At 38.0% G+C, this 24,953-nt stretch overlaps 5 protein-coding genes across 16 annotated transcripts; 4 read left to right on the forward strand and 1 right to left on the reverse strand.

Moving 5' to 3' along the window:
- The first annotated feature begins 381 nt into the window (after positions 1-381).
- LOC111433925 (protein DEHYDRATION-INDUCED 19 homolog 4-like) lies at positions 382-3,045 on the forward strand. 2 transcript variants are annotated; one of them, XM_023071198.1, is made up of 6 exons: positions 382-630; positions 773-912; positions 1,503-1,580; positions 1,662-1,945; positions 2,310-2,426; positions 2,642-3,045. In XM_023071198.1, the coding sequence occupies exons 1-5, from the start codon at positions 546-548 to the stop codon at positions 2,416-2,418; spliced, it is 696 nt and encodes a 231-aa protein (XP_022926966.1). In that variant the 5' UTR covers positions 382-545; the 3' UTR covers positions 2,419-2,426; positions 2,642-3,045. The 2 variants fall into 2 exon arrangements, with proteins under 2 accessions (XP_022926966.1, XP_022926967.1); XM_023071199.1 differs by having other exon boundaries at positions 2,647-2,965.
- Positions 3,046-4,164: 1,119 nt separating this feature from the next.
- On the forward strand, positions 4,165-5,373 carry LOC111433934 (ethylene-responsive transcription factor 4-like). Its single transcript, XM_023071211.1, has one exon. It carries the CDS (start codon positions 4,330-4,332, stop codon positions 5,071-5,073), a length of 744 nt encoding a protein of 247 aa, XP_022926979.1. The 5' UTR covers positions 4,165-4,329; the 3' UTR covers positions 5,074-5,373.
- Positions 5,374-6,725: 1,352 nt separating this feature from the next.
- Positions 6,726-14,637, forward strand: LOC111433614 (protein FRIGIDA-ESSENTIAL 1). 5 transcript variants are annotated; one of them, XM_023070708.1, is made up of 6 exons: positions 6,726-6,920; positions 6,987-6,993; positions 10,066-10,593; positions 10,789-11,018; positions 11,100-12,493; positions 12,596-14,637. In XM_023070708.1, exons 3-6 carry the CDS (start codon positions 10,094-10,096, stop codon positions 12,623-12,625), a joined length of 2,154 nt encoding a protein of 717 aa, XP_022926476.1. In that variant the 5' UTR covers positions 6,726-6,920; positions 6,987-6,993; positions 10,066-10,093; the 3' UTR covers positions 12,626-14,637. The 5 variants fall into 5 exon arrangements, with proteins under 5 accessions (XP_022926476.1, XP_022926472.1, XP_022926473.1 ...); XM_023070704.1 differs by lacking the exon at positions 6,987-6,993 and adding an exon at positions 7,115-7,218; XM_023070705.1 differs by lacking the exon at positions 6,987-6,993 and adding an exon at positions 7,115-7,218 and having other exon boundaries at positions 11,103-12,493.
- Positions 14,638-17,719: 3,082 nt separating this feature from the next.
- On the forward strand, positions 17,720-18,921 carry LOC111433617 (auxin-repressed 12.5 kDa protein-like). The gene is made up of 3 exons (XM_023070716.1): positions 17,720-17,911; positions 18,071-18,269; positions 18,599-18,921. Exons 1-3 carry the CDS (start codon positions 17,812-17,814, stop codon positions 18,633-18,635), a joined length of 336 nt encoding a protein of 111 aa, XP_022926484.1. The 5' UTR covers positions 17,720-17,811; the 3' UTR covers positions 18,636-18,921.
- A 162-nt stretch (positions 18,922-19,083) lies between these two features.
- LOC111433615 (putative E3 ubiquitin-protein ligase RING1a) lies at positions 19,084-24,858 on the reverse strand. 7 transcript variants are annotated; one of them, XR_002708840.1, is made up of 11 exons: positions 24,543-24,858; positions 24,343-24,385; positions 23,485-23,543; positions 21,646-21,727; positions 21,430-21,550; positions 21,299-21,340; positions 20,526-21,026; positions 20,250-20,357; positions 19,970-20,164; positions 19,716-19,848; positions 19,084-19,276 (listed from the first exon to the last, which is right to left on the reverse strand). XR_002708840.1 is itself a non-coding variant. In XM_023070713.1 (11 exons), the coding sequence occupies exons 5-11, from the start codon at positions 21,699-21,701 to the stop codon at positions 19,822-19,824; spliced, it is 1,050 nt and encodes a 349-aa protein (XP_022926481.1). In that variant the 5' UTR covers positions 21,702-21,727; positions 23,485-23,543; positions 23,636-23,854; positions 23,948-24,385; positions 24,485-24,627; the 3' UTR covers positions 19,633-19,821. The 7 variants fall into 7 exon arrangements, 6 of the variants coding, with proteins under 6 accessions (XP_022926481.1, XP_022926477.1, XP_022926480.1 ...); XM_023070713.1 differs by lacking the exon at positions 19,084-19,276 and adding an exon at positions 23,636-23,854 and having other exon boundaries at positions 19,633-19,848; positions 23,948-24,385; positions 24,485-24,627; XM_023070709.1 differs by lacking the exon at positions 19,084-19,276 and having other exon boundaries at positions 19,633-19,848.
- Positions 24,859-24,953: the final 95 nt, after the last annotated feature.

The raw sequence follows: 24,953 nt of genomic DNA on the forward strand, positions 1-24,953 counted from the left end.
AGGTAATCTACTGATTTGTAATAGATAATTGACACAATTAGGTAACGGACACAATATCTACTATTTACTGATTTGTAATAGATAACTGAAATAATATCTACGGATGATGAGTTCCATGCATTTGTAATAGGTAAACTGACTCAACATCTACTTACGATGAGTCCAATGGTGGGGTGGGAAGAGTTGGTGGCCAAAAATGGTTTGATGGTTTGATTTCATAAACGCAAAGCCTTCGGCTTAGGCCTTACCTTACGTTAACCCCTCAACTTCAAATCCAATCTGAGGAGGAAAAGGTCAAATCGATTCCACCGAACTAACGGCTTTAATTCTTTTATTTCCCTCCTCTTCTTTTTTTATTTTGTTTTATTTTTTTATTTTTCCTTTTTTCTTCGTTTCCATCGATCCTTCAATCATTCACTCATTCATTCGATTCATTTCATCCATTTCGAATCACCTTCTTACGCTTCCTTCTCTTTCTTCTCTACGCCTACCTCCGGAAGCCGGTCTCGTCTCCCCACCTCTCTTTCGCATTCGAATTTCCTCAAATGGATTCCGATTTCTGGACCTCTCGCCTCGCCGCCGCCAAACGCCACTATATGTGGCAGCATCACCATCCCAACTCCCATTTAGGTTTTCCTTCGCTTCTCCTTTTATTTTCTCATCTATGCGTTTGTTTTTTGTTTTTTGTTCTTCTTTTCCGCTGTGGAATCGTTGTTTCTTACCCCCTCTTTTGTTCTTCTTCTTTGTTATTTGTTCATTTGGTTTTCTTCAGATCTATTGGGAATCGATGATTTGGAGATGGATGATGACGCCCGCCCCCATTTTCCCTGCCCTTTTTGCTATGAGAATTTTGATGTTATGTCCCTTTGTTCGCATCTGGAAGACGAGCACTCTTGCGAGACAAGAGTCACGGTACGTATTTTCCCTTCTTATTTCATCGCGCCTACCAATTTTATATGCTATTCACCTACGACACGAGTGCTGGTTTTTTTTTTTTTTTTTTTCCCTCGATACTATTTTTTTTAGTTGGTTCGTTCATTTACTATTCTGTCCATCGCTGCTGATAGCTGCTCCTCAATTCATTCTCTTGTTTCATGTTTTTCATTTCGAGCCGCTACAGGATGACATGAAATTTATGGATTTTGAGATTGGAGAAATGCTTTCCAATCTAATTCATGAGAGGTTCTAGCAATTGTTGTTTAGGACATTCTGCGGTTATAATTCTTTCTGCCACTGCCAGTCTGCCAATCGTTGGGAGTAGGGTCTTCCATTTGATTGTCCAAAAGTCGGCTCGCTTGTAATATTATTTTTCTCCTTACCCATTATTTGATGAGATCCCCAAAGTAATAGAACGGAACTATGAGGAGAAATGAACTTGTTCCGCGTCTTCTTTTTTACAAGTTCTCTCTCTGTTTCTTGTGCTTCTCTTTCTCTGCTCTTCCAGGTTATTGTATTGTTTTATAAGAAACTGGGCTTCTGCTTAATTTGCATTTTCCTTGCAGGTTTGTCCTATATGCTCAGTTAAGGTCATGGGGGACATGTTAAGTCATATAACGTTGCACCATGGGCACTTATATAAGATATCCTTTATACTTTATACTTGTTTTGTCTGACTACCACCATTACTATGCCCATCTTGTTTGCTTAACAGAGGGGATCACCTTCAGAGACGTCGCAGGTTGCGTAAAATTGCCATCCCCAACAGTCAGGCGTTGTCCCTCTTGAGCCGGGATCTTCGTGAGGCCCATCTGCAGATGCTTTTAGGGAACAGTGGGTACCGTACAGGGACCACTAATGCGCCTAGTGCAACTCATGATCCGTTTCTATCATCACTTATTTTAAATTATCCTGCCTCTGAAGTTGAGGATATCTCAAAATCCATGCTAACCAGTGCCGAAGAGACGTCTTCAGAGAATGTGGCACCTTTGCCTATTTGGAAATCGAGGTACTTGTTCACCTTTGCCTATTTAGAATAATGGATTTCTCTCTTAATGTTACTTCTCAAGCCATTAGTGTGTTTGTTCATCGTAAGGGGTTTGGTTAGATCAGGAAACTGTTATGCTTTTCACAATTACCTTATATGCCATGAATGAAAAGTCTCTATGCTTTAAACCAATTCAAGTAACTTCCACGGCCTTTACAAGTACTCATCTCCGGTGCCAAGGTAAGAGAAATTTTCCTGATCACCATAATCAAGTAACAGAGATCTGCCTATTTTTTCATTGCGGGGAGGAATTAATGAAAGCCGCCACCCCCTTAGATTATCTCTTCCTGTTGTTTGGTATTAACACTACTGTACCTCTCTCCAGTTTTGATCCTTCTTTGAGCCAGGAAGAGCGGGAAGAAAGGATGAGACAAGCTATTGGGAGAGCAGGCTTTATGCGAGATATGCTTTTCTCGACCCTCTTAGATGACTAATGAAAGCAGTAAGTTGCTACAAAAATGATGCAAAATTGAACTAATAAATAGATGTTGAATTAATTACTTATGGGTTTGGTTCTTATCGCGTTAATTATTTGTTGTCGACCTACTCTTTTGATGATAACATCCTTCATTACAAAGCTGTGTGTTATTTGTTGATATTTTAATTGTGCTATATTGTGATTATGTTGCAAGAAGAATTTGAATGTAAAAATTTCAGAATAGTGAACGAGAAAAGGGGAGCCTTATGCTCATTGGCGCTCGAGGGTCTGCCGGCCAGGACCAGGAACCACACAAATACACCATACAAGGAGAAATTCGAGAGAAACTTCGATGGTCAACACAGTGTAAGAATCTCCGATTGAATGGCAACTATTGGGACTGGGACTGGGGCCTTCACTTCCAAGGAAATTATCAATGCTTTCTTTTCAAACCTTCTATTTTCATTATGACACAACAACTAGGTTGAACTATCATTTTGAAATCGATTCGATGCAATTTTATTATAGCGTGATATTGAATTGGACTTTGGGGTTATAATTGAGATCAAAGATATAATAATACCAATGATCATGGAAGGGAGCATTGCCTATGATGGTCACTGCCTTCATCCTTTTCAATTCATTTCAGATATATCATTACATTTTGGGTGCAAGCAACAAAGTGATTAAGAATGGGTTTTGAAATGGAAATTGAGCATTAAATTTAATGGAGTGCTAAGGTAAGAGAAAACGGACACGTGGGCTGCCATTTCAATTTTCAATATTTATTTGGATTTTATTTTTGTTTTAATAAGGTGATGGAAGATTTATTTGAGTTCTAATGTATTTAACGGATCCAAGTGCTATGCTAAATAATCATTTTATTTTTACAATGAACATACCACAACATTCAATTTTATTTATTTGTAATTTTGGTTGAGGATATGACGTGGAGAGAATTAAATTTGAAGGTAGTAAAGATTTTATTTTATTTATTTAAAAAAAAAAGGTAATAAATTGGGGCTGGAGGGCGTGAAATGAACTTGATGAGAAGGAGCGTGAGTGGGAACTGGTCGGAAATGGACCGCTTCAATGGCTCTAAAATATGATCCCACGAGTTATTTATTTATTTTATTATTATTATTTTATGTATGTAGGCATGTATTTATTTATTTATTATCTAAAAAAGAGAACGCGCTAATGGTGGAGTTTAAAATTAATTAATTAATTAATTAATCCTAAATCCTAGCTTAGGTAGGAGGCGAAATGGCAGAAGAATATGGCGACAACTTTTGCACCTGCCGCTCCATACCACACGGACCACTTTCTTCTTTATTATTCCTTTAAATTTTTTGGAAGTTTTAAAATATTTTGAATAAATACGTAAAATTAATTTTATTTCTTTTCATTTATTATTATTTTAAAAAAAGTTGGGTTAGTAGATGGGGGAGAAAGTGAAGAACAGTGGAGAGAAAGCGCGTGGTTGAGGGTAAAAGACAAACGTAAATCAAGTGTAATATAAAACGCGCCCTTCCCCGTGGATCTGCTGTATCGACAACCCCACATGACACATAATTCGGGAACTAGATTGCGAAATTACCAACCACACCCTTACGTCTAGCCGCCCCTTGCACAGTCAAACCTCTTTCTTCACTCTGCCTCTCTCTCTCCCTCCCTCTCAACACCCTTGGCCACATTTCATCACAATCAAATCCTCGCCGATTCATTCGCCGATTTCTCCACCCCTTCTATAAAACCCCACCATCACACGCCTACTCCTCGGCATCTCAACCCATTTGCCCCCTTTTCCCACCATCCTTCTCACCCACTACCCAACGAAGAAGCCCAATTCATTTTCTCGGGAATCAAACCGACCCATCTCCGCCCCTCTTTTCAATTCTTTCATTTGATCTGGATTTCCTCAGTAATGGCGCCGAGGGACAAGGCGGTTCCCGTCAAGCCCAACGTCGGTAACCTTAAGGAAGTGCATTTTCGAGGAGTCAGGAAGCGGCCATGGGGTAGATACGCCGCTGAGATCAGAGATCCCTGTAAGAAGAGCCGTGTTTGGCTCGGTACCTTCGATACGGCGGAGGAGGCCGCCCGAGCCTACGATAACGCCGCTAGAGGCTTCCGCGGCGCCAAGGCTAAGACCAATTTCCCCTTGCCTTCCGACGATCTTCTTAACCTTAACAATAAGATCAATAACAATAATCAGAGCCCGAGTCAGAGTAGTACGGTTGAGTCCTCTAGCCGGGAGCAAGCTCTGATGGTTGATTCCTCGCCTTTGAATCACAATCTCGGTCACGGTATTAGCGGACTCGCCGCCAACGGATCCATCACTTTTCCCTTCCAGCGCTACCAAATTCCCGTGATCCGTGATGCTTTATTAGCCCGCGCCATGCCGCCCTCCAACCACGTTCTATGTTTCGATGCCGCTCTTCGTGCCGGAGTAATCAAGAGCCATCCTCATCATCAAAACCAACGCCTACGTTTCGATCATCACCACGAAGCCGTGAGTAATTTCCGACGCGAGTTCGGCTGCGGCGGCGGGGTACAAAGCGACTCCGACTCCTCCTCTGTCGTGGACATGAACAGCCAGGACATGGAGCCCCGTAGAGGAGGAGGCGGCGTGGATTTCGATCTGAACTTCCCCCCGCCAGAATCCGCCTGAATTTTTTCCGTAACGAAGCTCGCACGATCGGCTGGGATTATTAATGATAAATTAGGTTATTTTTATAATAATCACTTTTCAAATGCTAAATATTACGACCGGAGAAGAAGATGATACGGCGATCATGTATAGGGAATCCGATCTCCTCATTTTTTTGCAGCAGAGAAAAAAACCAAAACTCTTATGGAGTTGTGTTCCTGCTGTTCCTGTTATCGAGGAATCATTTTGCAATTTACCTTTTTTTCATTGAATTAATTATCCTCTGGTTTGAACGAAATTAACGCCCATGATTCATACAAACCCCTCTTTCCATTCTTCTTAATTATCCTCTTCTCTGAAACTGAATTAAAACAAATTAACGTCCACGCCCAGAGAGAATATAAATAAATTAAAAGAAATAGAAAAAGTGGGGCCACCTACCTGCGTGGCGGCCGTCCAATGTCGTGTTTCTGTGTGAAACCTTCGAAGCCGGTTTTTACGCGCACGACGCTCTCTGTGATTGGGGGACCACACCGGAAGCTGACGTGGGGATGCGCGGCTGCCCATTCTTTTCCCTTGCATACACTTCATATTTATTGTATAAGGTTTATAAAAATAAATAACCAAAAATTTAGTGGAGCATTCAAAATATAAAAACCCCTCACCTTAGGAAAACGTCAAATTAAAACCAAATGTGGTATGAAGCAGACATGTTATTTCCACGTCAATAGTGGCGTGGACAATGTTCCCATTATTTCAACCACGTCTTTTCATTTTCTTTTCAAAATTCTTTAACATTGGTTATCAACGCAAACAGTCACATGCAAATTTATAACCGACAAAGACATTAATTAATGATATCATTTGATTAGTGTGGAAAAACCGTGGAGTTCCTGTTGAAAGCATTATAATTTGTTAACGAACCAGACAGAAAAATGTCAATTTATTTGTAAATTCTTTATTCTATTTTGAAAAGACGTGGGGTATTCACATTCAACCCAATGAAAAAGATTATATCAAACCTAAACTATTTCTAAAATATTCCCTATAACTTTAATTCAATGTTTCCTAATGTTAGTGGACATTTATATTTGTTTATATTTATTTTTGTGTCGAGTAAAGGCAAATTAACACAAAAATTTGTAATTTGGTATCACATAATACGAATTTAAATACAGAATTTGAGGCACGTGTTGGACAGAGACACACAGATGGTCACACCGGCAAGTTGGCGTGTCCGAACGGGACCGGGACCCACAACTTAAATTTAATTTATTTTTTTGTTCATATCATTCTTATATATGTTTCTGACGTCAGTATCTTCAAAATTTATATTACATAAAAAATATTATTATTATTTTGAGTCGGGAGTATTAATAATAATAATAATAATGAGTGGGTGGCGGCGGGTGGTGGGCCATGTGAGTGGGCCTGAGGCCCATGGGCGAAAAGGAGCGTGGACAACACGGGAGTAAAGAAAGCGAGTTAGGTGCGTGGAGAAAAGTATAGAGAGTTGGGATTTGTATCCAAATACATGAAATGGACCGATTTCATTACAACCCAAATGGCCCAAATCCATCCACTCATCTGCCACGTTGGCAAAGAAAAAGAAAAGAAAAAATATTGAAAAAAATATGAAGTAATATTTTGTAGGAGTTTCAATATAATTATTTATTTACCGGTTGATCATCTTTTTGGAAGTACCCGAAGAACCCCCGTTCTGCATTTTCCTCTTACTCGATTTCTGCCATTGAAAGTTCTAGGGAGAAGCTTTCCTTTGCAAACCCAGAACCAGGAAGTCGGAAGCTGGAGGCCCTAACTTTTGGATTTATCATTGCCGTCTTCCCAGTAGCTTCAATCTTCAATATGTAACTTCCTCTCTCTCCCTCTCGCTCTTTGACTGTATTTGGGGTGCGTCTTGAATCTCTTTAAAGTTAAAATGTTCGATTTTTAGCTATCAATTTGATTTATAGGGTTTCTTTTCCTGCATAATCATTGTTATCTTCTTCGAGTATTCTGCAATTCCAAGGCAGTGGATTGAGTAAAATTAAAATGTTTTTAGGCATAGCGAATAAAGTAAGGTAAAAGGTGCAGTGAGAAGAGGGTTATGCGCGGAATTTTTATCGAGCTTGAGTCAAGAGGACATGCCCAGGTTCCTCGAAAGAAGTAGGATTTTATGATCCTTCCTGCATTTTGTTATTGAATGAGTTGCTTAGCTATTCAATTCATTACAAAACGTTGGCTCCATTAATAAATTTCTATTACTTTGAGAAGTTGGTTATAGGTTTCTATTTCGACCTTCAGTTTGTTTCCCAACAAAACGTTGGATTGAGAAAATATTTATACTTCGAGGAGTTGGTAACATTTGGTTTTCTAGTTACGTTCATAATACGATTTGCCAATGAAGCCCATAGAAAAACATGAAATATTAGGAGGGACCAAGCATCACATTGTTCATCTCTCCCAAAGACCCTGGAAAATGGCACTCATGTAGACTCGCCGTAGAAACCTCTCCTTCTCATGAAACGAATCAACAAAGAAAGAAGTCCTTGACCATTCCTCTGCAACCCCTTTGCATACCCCTTGAAGAAGTAGCTCCAAACTGCATAAAGTAAATTGTAGCCATAAAGAATATAGCCAAGATCCACCGCTGCCTTCCCATAGAGAATGCAACACAACAACTCTATCAAATGGAAACTTCCTCGATATTCGATCTAAGAGTTTCCACCATTAAAATTCAAGTAGTTTGTCTGGGATAGAGAATTTTTGTTTTTTTTGGTTGTAATTTGTTAATAATTTTTAGGTCAACAGAAGAATGTAAAATTGGTTATTTGTTAGGAAAGAGTTTAGTTTTTGTGAGAAGAGCAAAGCTGTTAGATATGTATAGAGAGGTGAGACTGAAGGGCAGGTAATCAGTATATGGAAGCTAGGAAATTTTTATTTGGAGAAACATGTCGGTGACATCTTGAATTATTGTGAGCCTTACAACTTTAAACCAGTATCATGCCCTTTCATAACCCTCGTCACAATTCTTATTTGCTCAACTTTGATAGTGAGAGATAATCTCAACATAAATCTAAGAAGACTGCAAATCCAATAGCTCATTGAATTATGGATAGGTTTGGAAGCTAGATCAGTGGAGAATTTAGACAAGAGATTTGGGGGCTATTTGGGAGTTAAGTTTGTAACTGTTTATTTATTCTTATTTTTCCCAATAAAAATATGCCTGGATCATTATCTGTTTAAATTTGTGTTCCCCTATTTTGTTCTAATGGATGAGTTGTTTTTAAGAACAATTGAAGTTGTTAATTTGTTATGCCTATAAAAATATAGACTTGATGAACAGTCACTTCAAGTATACAACATCATGTTTAGAAGGAACAGGATTTGTTATCCCTATAAAAATAGTGCAAAGTATGGGCCGTGTTTTTCTGTACCATCCTTTTGCCTACGAGTTCTAGTTTACACTATTTTCAGCCTACAACTGGCATATGGTTCCTCCTGTTTTATGGAGGTTGTCCTTATCTATCTTTGATTCAAGTAAGAAGAGAGAACCTTCTAGTTACAACTTTATAAACCCTCGTTTTGGAAGTTATTTAGAAAGGGACAATTGAGCTTTCAATGATAAAGAAAAATGTATAGATTATTTCCTCGTCAATGTCTTTCTTGGAGGGCTATCATGGTGTAAAATGCATCCCTCTTTTGAAAGACTCCATTGAGATCACCACAGAGACAGTACTAAGTCTCGAAGCAAATTGGAATATTGAATATGAAGAAATTTTTTAAGAAACAATTTTCATGGTTATAAAATTGTAGAAAGAAGTTTATTCGTGTGAACAAGGCTTTAGTTGGGAATTTGTTAGATGATGAGCTTTATCTTTTCCTTATCTGTAGTCTTCTTGTTCTTAGTTCTTTAAAAATCATGTGAGAATTGTAACTAGGGTTTAAAAATCATGTGATAATCTGTCACCACTTAGAATTAGAATTGCAAGAGAGGATCACTTTGATCAATAGCTTTGAAGCAAATATGGAAACACGATTCTCCCTCCTACTTTTGTTAACTTTTGCCATTAACACAATTGAAAAATAACGCATAAATCCATTAGCACAAGTGAAAAACTTTAAAAAAGAATGCCTCACAGGACTATATTTCCAAATTGGTGCCCACTATGCAAGAAACACAACAAATCATAAAGCCATTTATTTATGCATTGCACATACGTGCAGAATTTTTGGATAAAGATTCTCAATGTCTTCGGATGACATCTCACTTTTCCTGAGGAGGTAAGAAAAATATTGGATATGACCTTAATGGATCACCCCTTCAAGAATGCAAAAGCCCTACTGTGGAAAAACTGCATCATTGCTTTCTTTTGGAATTTGTGGAATGAAAGAAATCAAAAAGTATTCACGGAAAGGACACAGACTTATACAAAAGTCTTTGACAATTCTGTTTACCATGCTTCTTTGCTTCTTATAGCCATACCTCCCAAGGTCTTTTCAAAACATCATGGATAATACATCCTTTTTGTATATTTCAAATATCATAAAATTCTCTTATAAAAAAAATGCTAAGGAAGTTTTGTAAGAAGAATAGTTCTTCCACGTTTCTCTATCAAGTTGTTGGAGTCTTTTGTGGAACTGTTTTTTTTTTTATTAGAAAGAAGTCTCTAAGAAGTTCACCAGTGACCAGCACCATTTCTTATTGGTTTTTTCGTGGCAGTACTCAAGAGCCTTTTTATTTTATTTTATATTTTTTAACTTTTAAAAATTCATCAGCTTTTGTATTCGAAACAAAAATTTATTTTGATTGATTTAGTGTTGAACATCATTTTTTTAACACCATTTTTAATCAGCTAGTTTTGAATTCTTTTTGGTTAGTTTTCTCATAGCCAGTTGTCACTTGATGTCTTGGCTTCTTACTACCACATGAGCGATCTTTTGTCCCATAGTTACTAAATATAAAATTATTTTCTTTTCTCTCATGGATGACTTTTTTTCTCTGCGTCTCAGTGTGTACCTTGTAGATGTTTGTAATGATATGGACGCCAAGAGGCATGACAAGCACTTGAGATCAGATACCATTACTACCACTGGAAATTCTGAAGTGAAAAAACTGTCCTCTGTAGGAGAAACTGAAAGTAATGGCAATATTGAATTTGCTCGTCTGTCAGGCGAGCCACTGACAAAATTGGTGGAGCAATCACATGGAGAGTGCACGAAAGTTGAATCAAGGAAGTGCCCAAAGGACAAGGAGACAGAAGATCAAGAACTTACTGTTGGTGATAAGGATGTTGAGGCTTTGAGAAATAACTTACCTAAAGATTCTGGTGGCTCAATTTATAACAGCAAGGTTCCATTGTGCAATAGGGGAATTATAAATGCCAAAGTCTCCAATGGGTTAAGTGTTACTGTAGAGGATTCTGATATTGGATTAGAAAATCACTTGGTTGGAGGGAATAATGGTAGTACGAATCCTGAGAGAGAAAGTACGCAAACGGACATGCAACTAGAGAATGGAAAAAACCAAATGGCATCAAGGTACTGACGATGGTGATTCAACAACTTCCTTCATTACTCATCAAAGTTCCATATTAACGATTGTGTTAAAAAAAGCTGCCATACAATCATCCTTTTTAGCTAAAAATTTCTAATACGTGGTGGTTGTTTTTTTTTCCTTGTCAAATGTCAAGGATAGTACTTGAAACAGCTCTTCCTAACAATTAGAATTTCCAGATCAGCTGCTTCAAAGAAGAGGACAAGAAAGTTGTCTCCTGGTGCTGATGTTAATATTGAACAAAAACGCCCTGCTGCAGCTATCTGTGACTTCTATGCTAAAGGCTGGTGCATAAAAGGTAGCTCATGTAGCTTTCTACATATAAAAGATAATGCACACGCTAGTGATCAGCATTCAGAGGAACATGCTGGTGCTGTATATTTGAAAAAACAAGTTCAGCCCAATCAAGGTGAGATAGAGTAATTTATGTATGCAGATGTCAGAAATTCCTTCTCTAGCACCGATTTCTAATAGTACTTTCAAATGACAGCAGGTTTGCAATACAGTGCAGATGCGTCAAAATCACCAGTTTTTCATCATCCACCAAATTCATCTCTCCTAAAGGACTCTTCACTTTCTCTGAAATTCGGCATTTCTTCGGAAAGAACTTTATCAAGGGACTTCACCGAAAGCAAAGGATGGGATGTGTTGCATGAGAAAAATAAGTTTTTATTGCATCAGAGGGAGGACTCACTTCTGAGGGAACATCCTGACTGCCAGAAATTACCTTCTACTGGTTTTGATGTGTCATTTCCCCTTAATAGAGAGGGTTCGACAGCAAGGAATGATCAACCTCCTGAGTTTGGACCCTCTTCAGGTGGCTTCGCAAAATTGAGTGTCATGGAGGAACCGGCTAATGTTGCATGCCCACGTTTATTGAACGATTACCATTCTCCAGTTTTGAGAAGTTCTTTGAATTCAAATACTACTCTTACAAAGGGTGGTATTTTATCATCGCGCTTCACTACCTCTAATGATTCTTTTCCTTTTACACCTTCCTCAAGTGCAAGCTTCTTTGGTGCTCAGAAGATGTCCATTATTGATGGAGAACATCGTGTTTCTATGCCGGCTTCCTCCTTCATGAGAAGTTCCCCATTTTCTCCCTCTGAATCAGATAATTCTTTAATCAATGCATCAATGAATTCTTCAGATTACAAAACAAAATATTCTTGTGACGATTGGGAACCATCTGAACCTTTTAGACCATCCTTTTTTATTCCTTCAATAAATACAGCAAGCCAGTATGATCCTTTCCTGGATAGCATTGAGTTACCGAGGAAAGTGGGTGGTTGTCATAATCCTTGGAGCTCAAAGCCGGAATTTAATGATGATACAAGTTCTTTGTCCTCTCACAATAAAGCTGAGGATAAGAATGAAAAAGCTGGCCATGTACAAGGCACGGATTCACTTATGTTAGAAGCAGAAATACAAGGATCTTCTGGTATTGATGGTTGCAATGGTTCTAGGACTAGAGAGGATGATCAAATTGGTCTCATCCGTGAAAAAAATGTCCCAAAAAAAATGAAAACGGATACTGATGGTGAAATAAAGCTTTCAAATATTGCATTGCATGAAAAGGAATCTGAAGCAGAGAGTGATAGACAACTTGGTGATATGGATGGTAAGCATCTCATTGATGGAAATGTGCACAAAGAATCAAAAGCAACTAGGCACTTTCGGTCTGCTCTCATTGAATTGGTGAAAGCAATTTTGAGACCGAAGTGGCGTGAGGGTCATCTGAAAAAGGATGTGCATAACACAGTTGTTAAGAAAACACTCGACAAGGTTCTAGGTACCCTACAACCTTTTCAAGTTCCAACTACAGTGGAATCAGTTAAGCAGTATCTTTCTTCATCTCGTCCAAAGATCGAGAAGCTTGTTGAGGTAGGTATCTTTATTAGAAAGATGAAATACTCTGAATGATGTATATCATGGGCTCTGGATAGAATCTTTGTGGTACTGACAATTATCGACATTTATATGCAGGGATATGTTAGTAAATATGGAAAATCTTGAGATGGAAGGCTAATGCATTCTCTCTTTGGTAAGTTTCCTAAGGATTCTACAATTTAGAAGCCTTGAAGAGTTTGTCAAAGGTTGTTTTACAATCTTGATTCTTGGAGACTTGACACTAGTTGTGATGGTTATTATTCGACACATTGTGATATTTTCTTTTCTTAAGCATGCGTTCTTCCCTCATTTTGTTCTGTTTAATTCTGATTGCAAGTTTTGTTCGAAAATAGTTCTTATCGTCATATAACCTGTAAATCTAGTGTTGATTGTAAATAATAAAGCCCATTCTTCACTTAGTCAGGTGAAATTCTTCTCTCCAATCAAACAAAATAATGGTAATAAACATCCACTTATTAGAAATTACTAAATTTCTAGTTCAACGATTTCCAACTTGATTGATTCTAGCTTTCACTAATTATTCTACTTCATGTAAGCAGTAGGGAATGGTGTTAATTTGTTTTAATTTACTCATTCTAGAAATCTGAGATTAAAAACTACAGATCAAGTCAACTTTTTGGTTTTAGGGAATGGTGTTTTCATTCTAATGATTTTTTTTTTCCCCTTCTCTCTTTCCTTTTTTCCTTTTAATTTAAGCCAATTGGTGGTACTTTTTGTAAGCTCCTTCAGTTTTGGGTCAACTTACGCCTTAGCTCCCCATATTTTGTATCTGTTTTTATTGGTTAATGAAGTCTCTTGTTTCTTATTGAAAAATAAAGATTGATAACTTTTTGTTCTTAGTTGTAGTGCTTCGGAGCCTGTGTTTAGAAAGTTAGCAAAGTAATCTCCTTACCGTTATTTTCCGTATCTAATTTCAGCTATGTTTTTCTTACTGATATGGACTTGCTGAAATTTTGAAGTGCATTTTGTCCGAGAGAAATTAAATATTATGTTTTCTCGTTGAAATATTATCTTTTAGTTCCTCAACTATGTATTGTTAATCATTCATTATTTTATAAAATCTCGATTGCTATGAAGCATAGGCTATAGAGACATGTACACATATGTACACATATGTACACATATGTACACATATACACATTTTGAAGAGAGAGAATGCACGAAGTTAATACAAAAGAGTAGAGCCCATCCAAAAGGAGCCAAAGGATGAGGGAAAAAACCACAAGAAAATTACAAAAAGGGGTCAAGTTCAAAAGGATGAGAGATAAAGGATAACCACTGAAGTTGCTCAGTGGCGGAAGCCCAGAAGGAGTCATTTAACCTAGCCAAAACCCGAACCTCCTCCTAGGGACTATCTTTATTACTAATGACTCTCCTATTTTTGCAAGCCAGATGTTCCATGAAGCTGCAAAGAAAGCTGCCTGCCTTAGAAACACACCCAAGGGTGTAATAACATCCTTTCCATCATAGTCCCGCACGATCTGCTGCGAGCCATCTTAGTTAAGAGTCCAAGATTCTAATTCTTAAAGTCACTGAAGCAAATTGACAATCCCATAAAACATGGTGTAGACTTTCTACAACCTCCTTGATGTTACTGTGGAAAATTTTTGTGGCAAAAAATTTGACCTTTGAGATCTGAAGCTTCCAAGGCTAGGGGAACAAAGACACTTGTAGGTTAAACCCACGCAAAAAAGAATAAAGAGCTACATGGCATGCTAGAACACCAAAAGCAAATATCTTTTACTCTTGGACGGGAGCAAAAGTTGGCCAGCGAAGACGACATGATGTAAATTTGGATCCCGCTCAACTGACTGAGAAGAAGGTTTTTTTCCTAGAGGCAAGATGCTTTGAAACCCTTTCAATCATTAGGTTCCAGGAGGAGGCACAATTAGACAATGATTAAAATAGCTTTTGTTAAATGATTTAATGAAAATTTTGTTAACTACAACTATTAAAATAGGTTTTTATGTAAAGTTTTTAGATTAAAATAGAATGTTGGAAAGTTTAGAGGTAAAAATAGAGTAAGCATGAAAGTTTAAGAGCTGAAGTTAGTTTTATGTATTTGTTTTTGCTTCAGTGTTCCATGGACCTATTAATTATTCAACTTAGTTCTACAATGTCCTGTGATGTTATTGATTGCGGTAGCTATGACGTGGCTTTTCTATTGCATCATAATAGATACGAATATCTGAGCCTGATGGCTTGCTCATCTTATTCTAAATTACTAAGTCATAAAGTTTTCGTTTTCTTCCTAAAGTAAATGGGAATAGCTTGGACGTTCTTTAGATGCAATTATCCCCAAATAGCTTCATTAATATCTTGGTTGGGGGATCTGGGGGAAAGGTGCCAGAACCATCCAGCCTCTTCACGCCCTGCTATCTCTCAGCAAAAAGGGGAACAACTGCAAAATGTTCATGAATGAAATCCACCCTCCCACTATGATGGACCTCCTATTAGTTAGGTTTATATAGAAATAAGAGAAGGGAAGTTGATGAGCACGTCATGTGAGTGAGGGTGTGAGCTTTATTAGGGTGTTGGACCCGGTTATTTGGAATGGGATTATTTTGTTAATAATACTATATACTCCGATTTAATGAGGGGGTATTTTTTGGCCAAGTGAGACGTGATATCAGGGAGTTCTCGAACTTTTCCTCGACCCCTGATAATCCCTTTGATTATCAATAGTAGAAAAGGTGGTTCTTTTCAAAACCAGATTTTGAAACAACTTAGACTCTCGATTCCCAGCTGGGAGAGACAAGTATGGAAGAGGTGAATAATGTGATATGCACCTGAAACTCTCAACCCACTCTAATCTCTTCTTTAAAGCAATTAATATTAGCTGCGATAGACTCAATCAATTGACACCTGAAGCTTTTTAAAAAACTATAGTCGATCTTGAACAGGTTAGAAATCAAGAGGCAATGTACATAGGGAATGGGAGAGTGCCATTCGTGAATTATAGATGATTAGCATAAAAGCCATTCCTACCTACCGCGATACCTTCCACAAAACCAGACTGAGACCCTTTCTTGAGCAGTCGGCTAAAGCAGTTCGCCATGAGCATACCTTGATGAATTTCCTCAGAAGATATATATTTCTCATTTCCTGCAATTGAATAAGAAAAGGAAATTATTATAAGAGATGCAGCTCCTGATCCACAATTTCTATCTAGAGAGAAAGCTCGTAGCCTTGAGAATGGCTAGAAGGAAATCCCAATCAACCCCGTCATAAGGTCTAGTTTAGAAGCCAGACCTTTCTCTTTTCTAGTCTTCACAATCTTGAAGAACCTCATAACCACAAATGTAGAACCAATAATTTGTCTCTAACCTACAAACTGCCAGAATCAATTATTTCTCTGACCAACAAAGCCGCCTGAATAAGGAAAGATTGTATGATTGTATCAGTCAAACAAGGCTTCAGCCTTTACATTAGAACTAAGCCTCAATCTTCTACCTCTAACTGACGTCTTTTAGGTTTGTTCCTGTGTAAGTGTTACCACTATTGTAATTGGATGTATAACCATCCCTTAAAAAGTCATATTAAGAGAAATATGGACTAAGGTTATTGCCTTGAACATGATTTATTCCATAGGTTGTCCAAATGTGTCTTTGAGTTTTAAGGAAATATTGGCTAAGGTCCTGCAGACATCCTATTTGATCCAGTGTATATTGTTCTCTATGGACGGGATCTATCTAGATGAACTCGAAACCAAAATTTATTAGAACTTTTCAATTTACGTTTTAATCAGTGCAAATCATTGAGTTCAATTGTTTTAAATATCACTATACTTTTAGCCTTTACATTGAAGAATGCTATTACATTTAGAGGACTGAATTGAAGGAATTGAATTGTTTGATTCAACATGTCATATATTTTAGACATCTGCCCTGAAAAAATCCTCGCCTGAGGACTTCATAACAAAGATTGAATTACGCCTTACCGGTTTATAAGCTCCATTGCTCAACAATGAATCGACTTCAGTGGCAAAAGGCTGTAGAATTAGGCAAGAGAGCATCGAATCAATGAGTTATTTCATGCCTTTTGGGCCTTGACTTTGCCTCTGTCGTGTACTTTTTCGCTTGCTTTATGGCATGTCACTTTGAAAGGGCATACAACAAAGAGGATTAGTTTGTTCCCATTTCACGGTTTGTTTTCTTGGTTTCCTTATAAACTGTATCCCTCCGTCTTATCTGTTGTTGCTACGATGAGTTTCTGTAAAATGAAATATTGAAACTGGGCACAGCTTTAACAGATACAAGTGCTTCTTTCAAGCATCTGGTACTGTAGATCAAAGAAACCGCTGGTGAGTTCTTGAAGTTCCCAGTCTCATTTGTTTATTACTCAACGGTGACCTGTTTCCTTTTAACAATTGAGATAGAATGGAAAACATCAATGTTAGGCTGCTCTGAATTATCACCCCATTTTTCACATTCATGAGCCACTTAAAAGTCTTTTAGCTAACTCCACCAGATAAAAGTTTCCCAAGTTCCCATCCATGAATTGGCTAGATTAAGAGCTCCATCGATTATGGCATGCCTTGAGCCTTGATGTATTATTTGAAGCATATAACCCAAGAAAAGATAAAAGAAAAGGTAAGAAGATCAACTGATATTATTATCATATTCTGCATTTTCTTTACTTGAGTTCGATCTTGAATGGCATGAACAACTGAAACAAAATCTGGGCCGTTGAACATCGAAGAACAAAGTCATTGCAGGGGGCCCCAGTCGTCCGGGAGAAATCGGACAAAACCAGTTTTTTAATAGCAGCTGAGATTCCACTTGTACAGCAACCCGTAACCTGCTCCTGTAACTATATAATATCTCGAGCAGATATTTTTTTTCCTTTCTGTCACCATTTTTACTCAGTCTTCATCCTTATCCATTTGCCTTCATTATATTTTAATTCCAGCTGATCATTTTTATATTGCCAGCTATGCTTCAAGTCTTCTAGTTTACGCTATCGAACCATTTCTTGGCTGTCAGTTTTTAAGGATAAATTGGGATAAAAGCTGACGAGTTTAGTTGGTGAAGTTTATATGGTCATATTCTTATTATGGACACTATGTTTCGTAAGTTTACGGTTAATTTTAAAATGTAACTCTCGATGGTTACCTTTAGCTCTAAGTTGTCTCGAGAAAGATAAAACTTTGAGGAATCTTTTATATTAGAAAAATGATGGGAAATAAAGACGAACTATACACACTTTGAGCCCTCAGAGCTCTATTTATATAACCCATATATGACTATGAAATTGGGTTCTAAGTAAGTGAGGGAGTGAACTCAACAAACATGGTTCTGCTTGAGAAGCTTTGGGATGATGTTGTGGCCGGACCTCAGCCTGACCGCGGCCTCGGCAAGCTCAGGAAGATCAAGCCCTTGGTCGTTAAAGGTAACCCTTTTTGTTCATTTTCTTTTTCTTTTGAATCTTGTTGATTGTTTTCGTTTAGTATAAATTCTTGTTGATTATTGTCACTTTTACTAGTAGTTGGCTGCTTGTTTTTATGATTTACATCAACTTGTAACTATGATGTTTTCGGGATGGGTTTAGATTTGGATGGTGAGGGAAGCAAACACCAGAGCCAGATGTCGCCGGCTACACCGGTGACACCTACAACGCCGTTTACGGCGGCGCGTAAGGATAATGTTTGGAGGAGCGTCTTCAACCCTGGTAGAAACTTTGCCACTAAGACTATTGGTGCTGAAGTCTTCGACAAGCCTCAACCCAACTCTCCGACTGTTTACGACTGGTGTGTACCGCCACTTTCCAACCTTTAAATTGGAGCATATGTATAATCCACGCGCCGATCTAACTGAAAAATACCTTTAAAAAAAAAAAAAAAAAATCTAGTAATGAAGAAATGAAATCGAAATCTGGGGGCATCTCGTCCTCCATATTCCCAACAGTTGATGGGGGATAAAAAGATTCCAAATTTTGATTCTTTGATATTCCGGAGTGAGATGATCTAAGCCGTTAGTTCGGTGGACCTTCATCATGGTCCGGACATCTTGGGGCTTGATTGGCTCTCTATTTTTGTCTACATCGATCAAAACTGATACTGTTACTTTGTGATTACAGGCTCTACAGCGGTGATACCAGAAGCGAGCACCGCTAAACAGTGGCGGTTGACTGGTGGTTACATGTAAATAGCGACGGAAAAGGCTCATGTTTGGTGATGTGAACCTGATGGGCTTATGATGTGTTTATGTATTTACGTGTCCTAACTAGGTTTTGGCATCTGAGCTGTCCAAGCAAGTTTTAGGTCCTTGTATGTCTGCTGACACGATCGATGGTCGGACTAGTCCGCCGTGCTCGGCGGTGATGGCGACTCATGATTGTTGTTTGAATAAAATGGTTTTCTACTTGCTATTAAATTTAATTAATCAGTTCAGAATGTATAATTCTGTTGATGTCCATTATTGTGATGAACCCTTTATTGTATCGTGTTATTGGGAACTTGGTAACGGAGTGGGCCCACCACCCCCAAAAAGATCTAGTGTGGGCCTACTGTATTTCCTTCTGGGGCCCACAAATGTAGTGGGTAACTGTTAGCTTTGGAAAAATCCAAAGAAATAATAAAATAAATAAACGATTTATGGATAAGGATAGAGTCTGAATCAATCAGCTAGGTAGGGATTAAATTGTTCAATCCACACCATAGGCTTCTGGAAAAAAAAAATTAGTACATTAAAGATCAATTTCAATGGGCTTTCGAATAGGACCAACCATAGATGTACTTTAAGTATTGCACCATCTCTGCGGAAAAATTACCAAAGAAATCAGATAAACAGAAAAACTCGCTTACAATGAATTATCCGGACTAGATCTGATCTGAATTGGGATAGATTTTAATTCAGAATCTGATCTGGGATAGATTTCAGAATAATCTGAATTGGAATAGATTTTAATTCAGAATCTGGTCTGGGATAGATTTCAGAATAATAATTAATGTTGATTTTATTTCAGAATCTAATCTGGGATAGATTTCATAATGATAATTAGTGTTTTATCCACGTCAATGTGAAAATTGCACTCCTAGGTGCATCAATTACAGATAAATGACATTGACTCCTAGGTGCATCAATTACAGATAAATGGGGAAAAGCAATAAGAAGAAACTAATGAAGGTGGTTAGATAACACATTCAGAAGGGGAAGAAAGACAACACATTGGTACATGTACGGAAATTACTTACATATTTATTCCTAATATGAATCGCTGGTAAGCATGAGTATGTCTGCATGCAGAGATTTGATGGCTCTTTTTCTCCTTAGCTAAATAAGTTCGTCTTCAGTAGAACTCTAGCCCTTTATCTGATATGCCAAAAGCTGGAATCACGGCAACAAGCTTAAAATTTTGTAAGAAAAGGTATATACAGGTGCTTATTGCTGTAGTGGGTGCATTGTTTTCAAGCAATTTGTGCGCTGTAGGTTCAAGTTCAAGGCATACCAGATAGCCACAAGCTAGACAGTGCGTTTTGAGTTTGACCATCGACAGCGTTTCTTGCTCGTTTAATATCTGTACACTATCTTTACATGGGTCCATAAGAGTTCTCGAGCTTGAAGGATTGAGTTTCATTTGCAGCTCTTTCACCATGTACATTTCAACGACATCGACGGTAAGCGCAGTCTCGAGAGCAACATACTGAAGAAGGAAGCTCATTATTCAACAAAATAAATGGACAAGACTCTAAACGGATGAAGTGCAGCTCCATTTAATGAAACATTACTTGACTTAAGTGTCCAATCGTCACTGAAGGCCTGCAGCAAAGGAATGGTCTTTGCAATGCGGGTATTCTATTTTCATCCATGGAAACGAGCATAAGGTGGACGTCCAACTAAAAGTCAGGAAGAGAAGGCAAAGTCATTAATGGATGGAAACAAAGAAGGGTCGCTGAGCTTTTATAAGCAACATGCATGTAATTCAATAGGCAAGCCATTTATACGTAACATGTTATAGTTTATTCATAAGGAGGCTTGGTAACACATCAAATTTTTGTTTTTACCTCTTCGCTGATATTTTCCGCGTTTCGAACATAATCTGACAGCTTTGTGTGGCGGTTAGTCCTGGAGATTTTACCGGTCCCTCCATTAGTACCCCCATATCTAGTGTGACTTCTTATTCCACCTTTGCCCCATGAAAGTCTTTCTGAGCTACCAACAAGCCCCGTAGATGCACCAATTGATTCTTTGTTCACTTCATAATCATTTTCATTACCACCACCATCTGCCCCGTCAGCCCCAGTAGCTGAAGAAGACAAGGAAAATCTAACAGGACATCCTCTCCTGGATCTTTTAGTTCGTGTGTCCATTCGCTCGTCAGCAGAAGATGAATTTTTGCTTACATCGTAATCATTTTCATCCTCGTTTTCATCAAAGCCTAGACTCTCAATATGATTCTGGAAGTTTTTTCGTCCTCTAGAACTCAATCTCCTTGAAGGTTTAGGACGTTTTCTACCCAAAGCTTCAGTTTGTCGTTGAAGTATCTGAGCAATGGAAGCTTGGATCTGCCACATAACCAAAAACCAACATTTTAGACCAAATATGGACAGAGCACGAGATGTCATGCTCTATTTCATGTCCCAATGCTCCCACAACTTTGCATTGCATATTTATGGAATAATGATTTAAATAATTTGTCTCTAATTTTTAATCAATTTCGGCATGACAAAATCTGCGGTTTCTTGTACATTGAACAATGTAGACTGAACTTATCAACTCTGGAAACAAACGAATGCATGTCCATACTAACACAATCCACAAAACTTAGCCTCTTCACCTGCTTATTACGGGCTTTCTCTTCTTCTTGGAAAGCCAATTCCTGCAAAAATGTAACAGTATAAAGTACGCAGAGATGACGATATCAATCATCAAACGCCAATCTTGCATGATAAACCATAATAATCCTACCTCTGCCTCATATTTGTCAATATCTGGATATAACACAGAAATCAAGGTATCATAATTTGGGTCATCTCTCAAAGAGCGTCGACTGGCACAATGAGTGCGGCAAGCAGGGCATTCATTGTTACTGCAGCAACAAGGTGAGGGAAAATTGCGCAGTTACATTTAATTTCTAGAGCTGTACAGCAATTAACAGCATCTAAATAAAAACTAAGAGCATACCCTAGACGCATCGATTTGTCAATGCATTCCCTGCAGAAACGGTGCAGGCATTCCATCACGGTTCTAGTTTTTCTGATGATTCCTGCATATTTGAAATTGCAAAACTTCCATAATTCACCTAAGAAAACTACACAAGCATAAACGTGGAGATGCAGATGCTTCCTACATGAGTTCTGAGGTTGCCCATCAAATGCACCTAAATATATTTCCCCGTGCTAAGACTTTGAATGTCATGGCTCGTATAATTTGGATACACCCACTAAAAAATGTCAAAATTTTAGGAATATTTTGTTTTGGATTTTAGTTATTTTCTTACGAAAAAAATAAAATGCTTTGGTGTTTCCTTTATCACAAAGCAGCATGTGCATGAACTGAATGCAAGGATCAATAATCTTGACAATATGAGTAAACAATGAGTTGAAAGTCATGCATACGCATATATCCATTAATTGTTATGTGTATACATGCAACACCATCATAAAGCCCTCGCGCCAAATGGACTTACAATGTAGCCTGAAAGGGTAAGGTTCAAAGAGAAGCGCACAACACGGAAAGAAAAGAAAACCAAATTCCGTAGCCTCATATACTTTCATTCAATCTACAATCAACTAGTTTCTCTTTGATGGAGCTGCCTAATCACAATATGCAAAACTCTATAACAACGTTAATTTAAAGACAAAGTAGTGGAGGTGGAAAAGTTGATCATCTTAACTTATAATTTACTTGTGAAGAATAAGAAATGCAAACGGATGGCAAATATAAATGTCCCCTAAAATACAAATGCACATTCAAAGCAGGTTCAAGGAGCCAAAAAAATGCAATAATTTTAATTGTGTTTAGGACCTAGAGGAGGGGGGACGGGCATGAAATGTGTTCATTCCTGACACTGATAACCTAGAAGAATGGATTCTTGCGTGTAAATAATCTGATAAAGAAGTCATATCCCAACCAGTTTTAAATCAATAATTCAAAAAAATACAAAGCCAATCTGAGATTTTAAGTTTCGCTATCACAACCAGATTCAGGATTACAAACAGTCTATGTTCTCTGACACAACTTATATTCAAAAGGTTGATTTTATCACATCAAAATAGATTCTTAGATCAGATGGCTCAAAGGGAGATTGATTCAATAATTCATTTAAAATTAGTTCTCTCATCCTCCGCATTTCATTCTGGACAAATCAAGCATTTGAAATAACCTTATTGATAGGCCATCTTCGCAATGCATATGTATGTTGGATTTCGATAATCGGCCAGGAAATCCTTTTCTTTTCGGTGGGAGAAAATCGTTGACGGGAAGTTGTTGGAAGAAAATAAAACGCGTAAAATAACAAACCGAGAGAATTGCTAAAATTTTGACTGTACTTAAAATTAGGTTATCAAATCTTCTGAACAGATTTCCTATTTAAATATAACTCATCCTAAAAATGGCGAGAGAGTGGCCAACTAAATCTGTGCCACTTCCTACAAAATTAACGTCTAAAACTTTGGTAATCCATTCCACGTGTTTGTCAAATGGGCAAACGGAAGTATTCAATCAACTAATGAAATCGTGTGAATCTAAATAAGGAAAAACTCTATGTACATGAACAAAAATAAGTTAATTATATATGATGATTGATACTAAGGATATGACAACAATCATACTTGTTAAAATCAGTAAAAACCAAATAACACATTGCTGCCAATATAAAATAGCAAGTTTGTTTCAGAAGTAAACGTATTTAACTTTCAGAACATGGATTGTGTAAGAATGAAGGCCAGATGTTCAAATCGATAGAAATCTCGTCTTATTTGAGATAAATACGTTCAACTAAAAGGGATTATTAATACATACCTAAGCAGATAGGACATTGAACTTCTCTCCGGATGTCCGACAATTTCACGGCTATAAATCTGGAAAAGAAACGAAACAGAAGATTTAGGGAGTCGTAATAATAGCAAGACGCCTGAAATCGTGTTATTGTTCAGGGAATTGTACTTTTTACCATGCAACTAAAGAACCGATAAATAACTTTCGGTTCAGCATATAGATTCAAAAACGCAACCCAAATGGTTCTTTCATCGCGCTAGCGTAAGAGTACCACCCAAGTTGCCCAAAATCTGGTAACTACCGTACTTTTCGAAACTTCGGGTTTCCATTCGTTAACTTGTAATTTTCGTCAAATTGGATTCAGCAACCAATGGCGGGAACCAGTTATAGTAAGCTTGATACGACATTAAGCAAACGCTTAATCTCAGATCATGTGAGCTTTAACATCGCAAGGAAGCTAAAATCATGTGAGCTTCGACGTCATTACCCATCCAACAGCAGCTCGTAGCATATGCAAAAACACTGATTGCATATACGACCAACGAAATCCACCCCGCCCACAAGATCCAGCACTCAATTCCACTACCCTTAATCGGAAAAGAAACTCAAAACTGGAAGTAGAGAAAACTCCGGCGCAGGAGTAAAATCGACGTAAGCCTCAGCACGTGAAGCCTACACAACTCGTATTCTAATACGCTCGCAGCAAGAACTTAATGAACATTACCGCGAAGCAAACCTCCCAAATCAATCCCAAGCAGTTACGCACCAAATTATTCCATAATCAAGCAGACGAAATAAATCAAAAGAACAAATAGAGTAAAAGGAACAGCACGACGAACAAAAAGAACCAAACCAAAAACAGAGCTCATAAACGGAACATACTCATCCATATCTCCTTGACTGGACGAAGGGCATCGATCGGATTCTGACGAAACAAGGAGCGAAATAGAACACCACAAACTCAGTACAGACACAAAAAAAAGAATTAAGCAAACAAACATCAACATATATGAAATGCAGGAACCTCAACCACTCGGTCACATCGTCGAAATTTAGGGTTCTGAGCAGAAAAAGAAGCGTACCCTCAGATTCTCCATCTTCAGAACGTTCGTCGAAGCTATCATGGAGTAGCGGCAAAAGCTGAACATCGTCAGCCTCATAAGCGCGCTTCTGAGCCGGCATTGCTTGGGTTTCAATCAAAACAAGTTGAAGAAACAACTAACAAATTTGTAAGCTGAGCAAACTTTTGGCGTTGGTAGAGATGATGAAGGGGGACGGTGGGCGCAGAGGCAAAGGTGTGGGAGCCTCGTGCTCTTGCTTTTCTTTCGACATACGAAATTTCCACGGCATCAGATTTGATAAAAAGCCGCTCCACTCCACACCGAAGAATTTGTACACAAACAGCCTAGGGCATTTTGGTAATTCCAATTCCTTCCTATTTTCGTTTATAATTAATTAAAACGCTCAAATTCTTCATATAATTTTGCAAATCC

This window comes from Cucurbita moschata, unplaced genomic scaffold, assembly GCF_002738365.1.
Source record: "Cucurbita moschata cultivar Rifu unplaced genomic scaffold, Cmos_1.0 Cmo_Scf00043, whole genome shotgun sequence".
NCBI lineage: Eukaryota > Viridiplantae > Streptophyta > Magnoliopsida > Cucurbitales > Cucurbitaceae > Cucurbita > Cucurbita moschata.

Excerpts from the sequence above, each read along its gene's own strand:
- LOC111433925 (XM_023071198.1), top strand. The coding sequence starts at position 546 with ATGGATTCCGATTTCTGGACCTCTCGCCTCGCCGCCGCCAAACGCCAC. Across the intron at positions 631-772 it reads CCATCCCAACTCCCATTTAG|ATCTATTGGGAATCGATGAT; the intron begins GTTTTCCTTCGC and ends GGTTTTCTTCAG. Across the intron at positions 1,946-2,309 it reads TTGCCTATTTGGAAATCGAG|TTTTGATCCTTCTTTGAGCC; the intron begins GTACTTGTTCAC and ends ACCTCTCTCCAG.
- LOC111433934 (XM_023071211.1), top strand. The coding sequence starts at position 4,330 with ATGGCGCCGAGGGACAAGGCGGTTCCCGTCAAGCCCAACGTCGGTAAC.
- LOC111433614 (XM_023070704.1), top strand. The coding sequence starts at position 7,160 with ATGCGCGGAATTTTTATCGAGCTTGAGTCAAGAGGACATGCCCAGGTT. Across the intron at positions 11,019-11,099 it reads ACAAGTTCAGCCCAATCAAG|CAGGTTTGCAATACAGTGCA; the intron begins GTGAGATAGAGT and ends TTCAAATGACAG. Across the intron at positions 12,494-12,595 it reads AGATCGAGAAGCTTGTTGAG|GGATATGTTAGTAAATATGG; the intron begins GTAGGTATCTTT and ends ATTTATATGCAG.
- LOC111433617 (XM_023070716.1), top strand. The coding sequence starts at position 17,812 with ATGGTTCTGCTTGAGAAGCTTTGGGATGATGTTGTGGCCGGACCTCAG. Across the intron at positions 17,912-18,070 it reads CAAGCCCTTGGTCGTTAAAG|ATTTGGATGGTGAGGGAAGC; the intron begins GTAACCCTTTTT and ends GGATGGGTTTAG. Across the intron at positions 18,270-18,598 it reads TCTCCGACTGTTTACGACTG|GCTCTACAGCGGTGATACCA; the intron begins GTGTGTACCGCC and ends TTGTGATTACAG.
- LOC111433615 (XM_023070709.1), bottom strand. The coding sequence starts at position 24,642 with ATGCCGGCTCAGAAGCGCGCTTATGAGGCTGACGATGTTCAGCTTTTG. Across the intron at positions 24,386-24,542 it reads TGAAGATGGAGAATCTGAGG|AATCCGATCGATGCCCTTCG; the intron begins GTACGCTTCTTT and ends TTGTTTCGTCAG. Across the intron at positions 21,551-21,645 it reads GACAAATCGATGCGTCTAGG|TAACAATGAATGCCCTGCTT; the intron begins GTATGCTCTTAG and ends TTGTTGCTGCAG.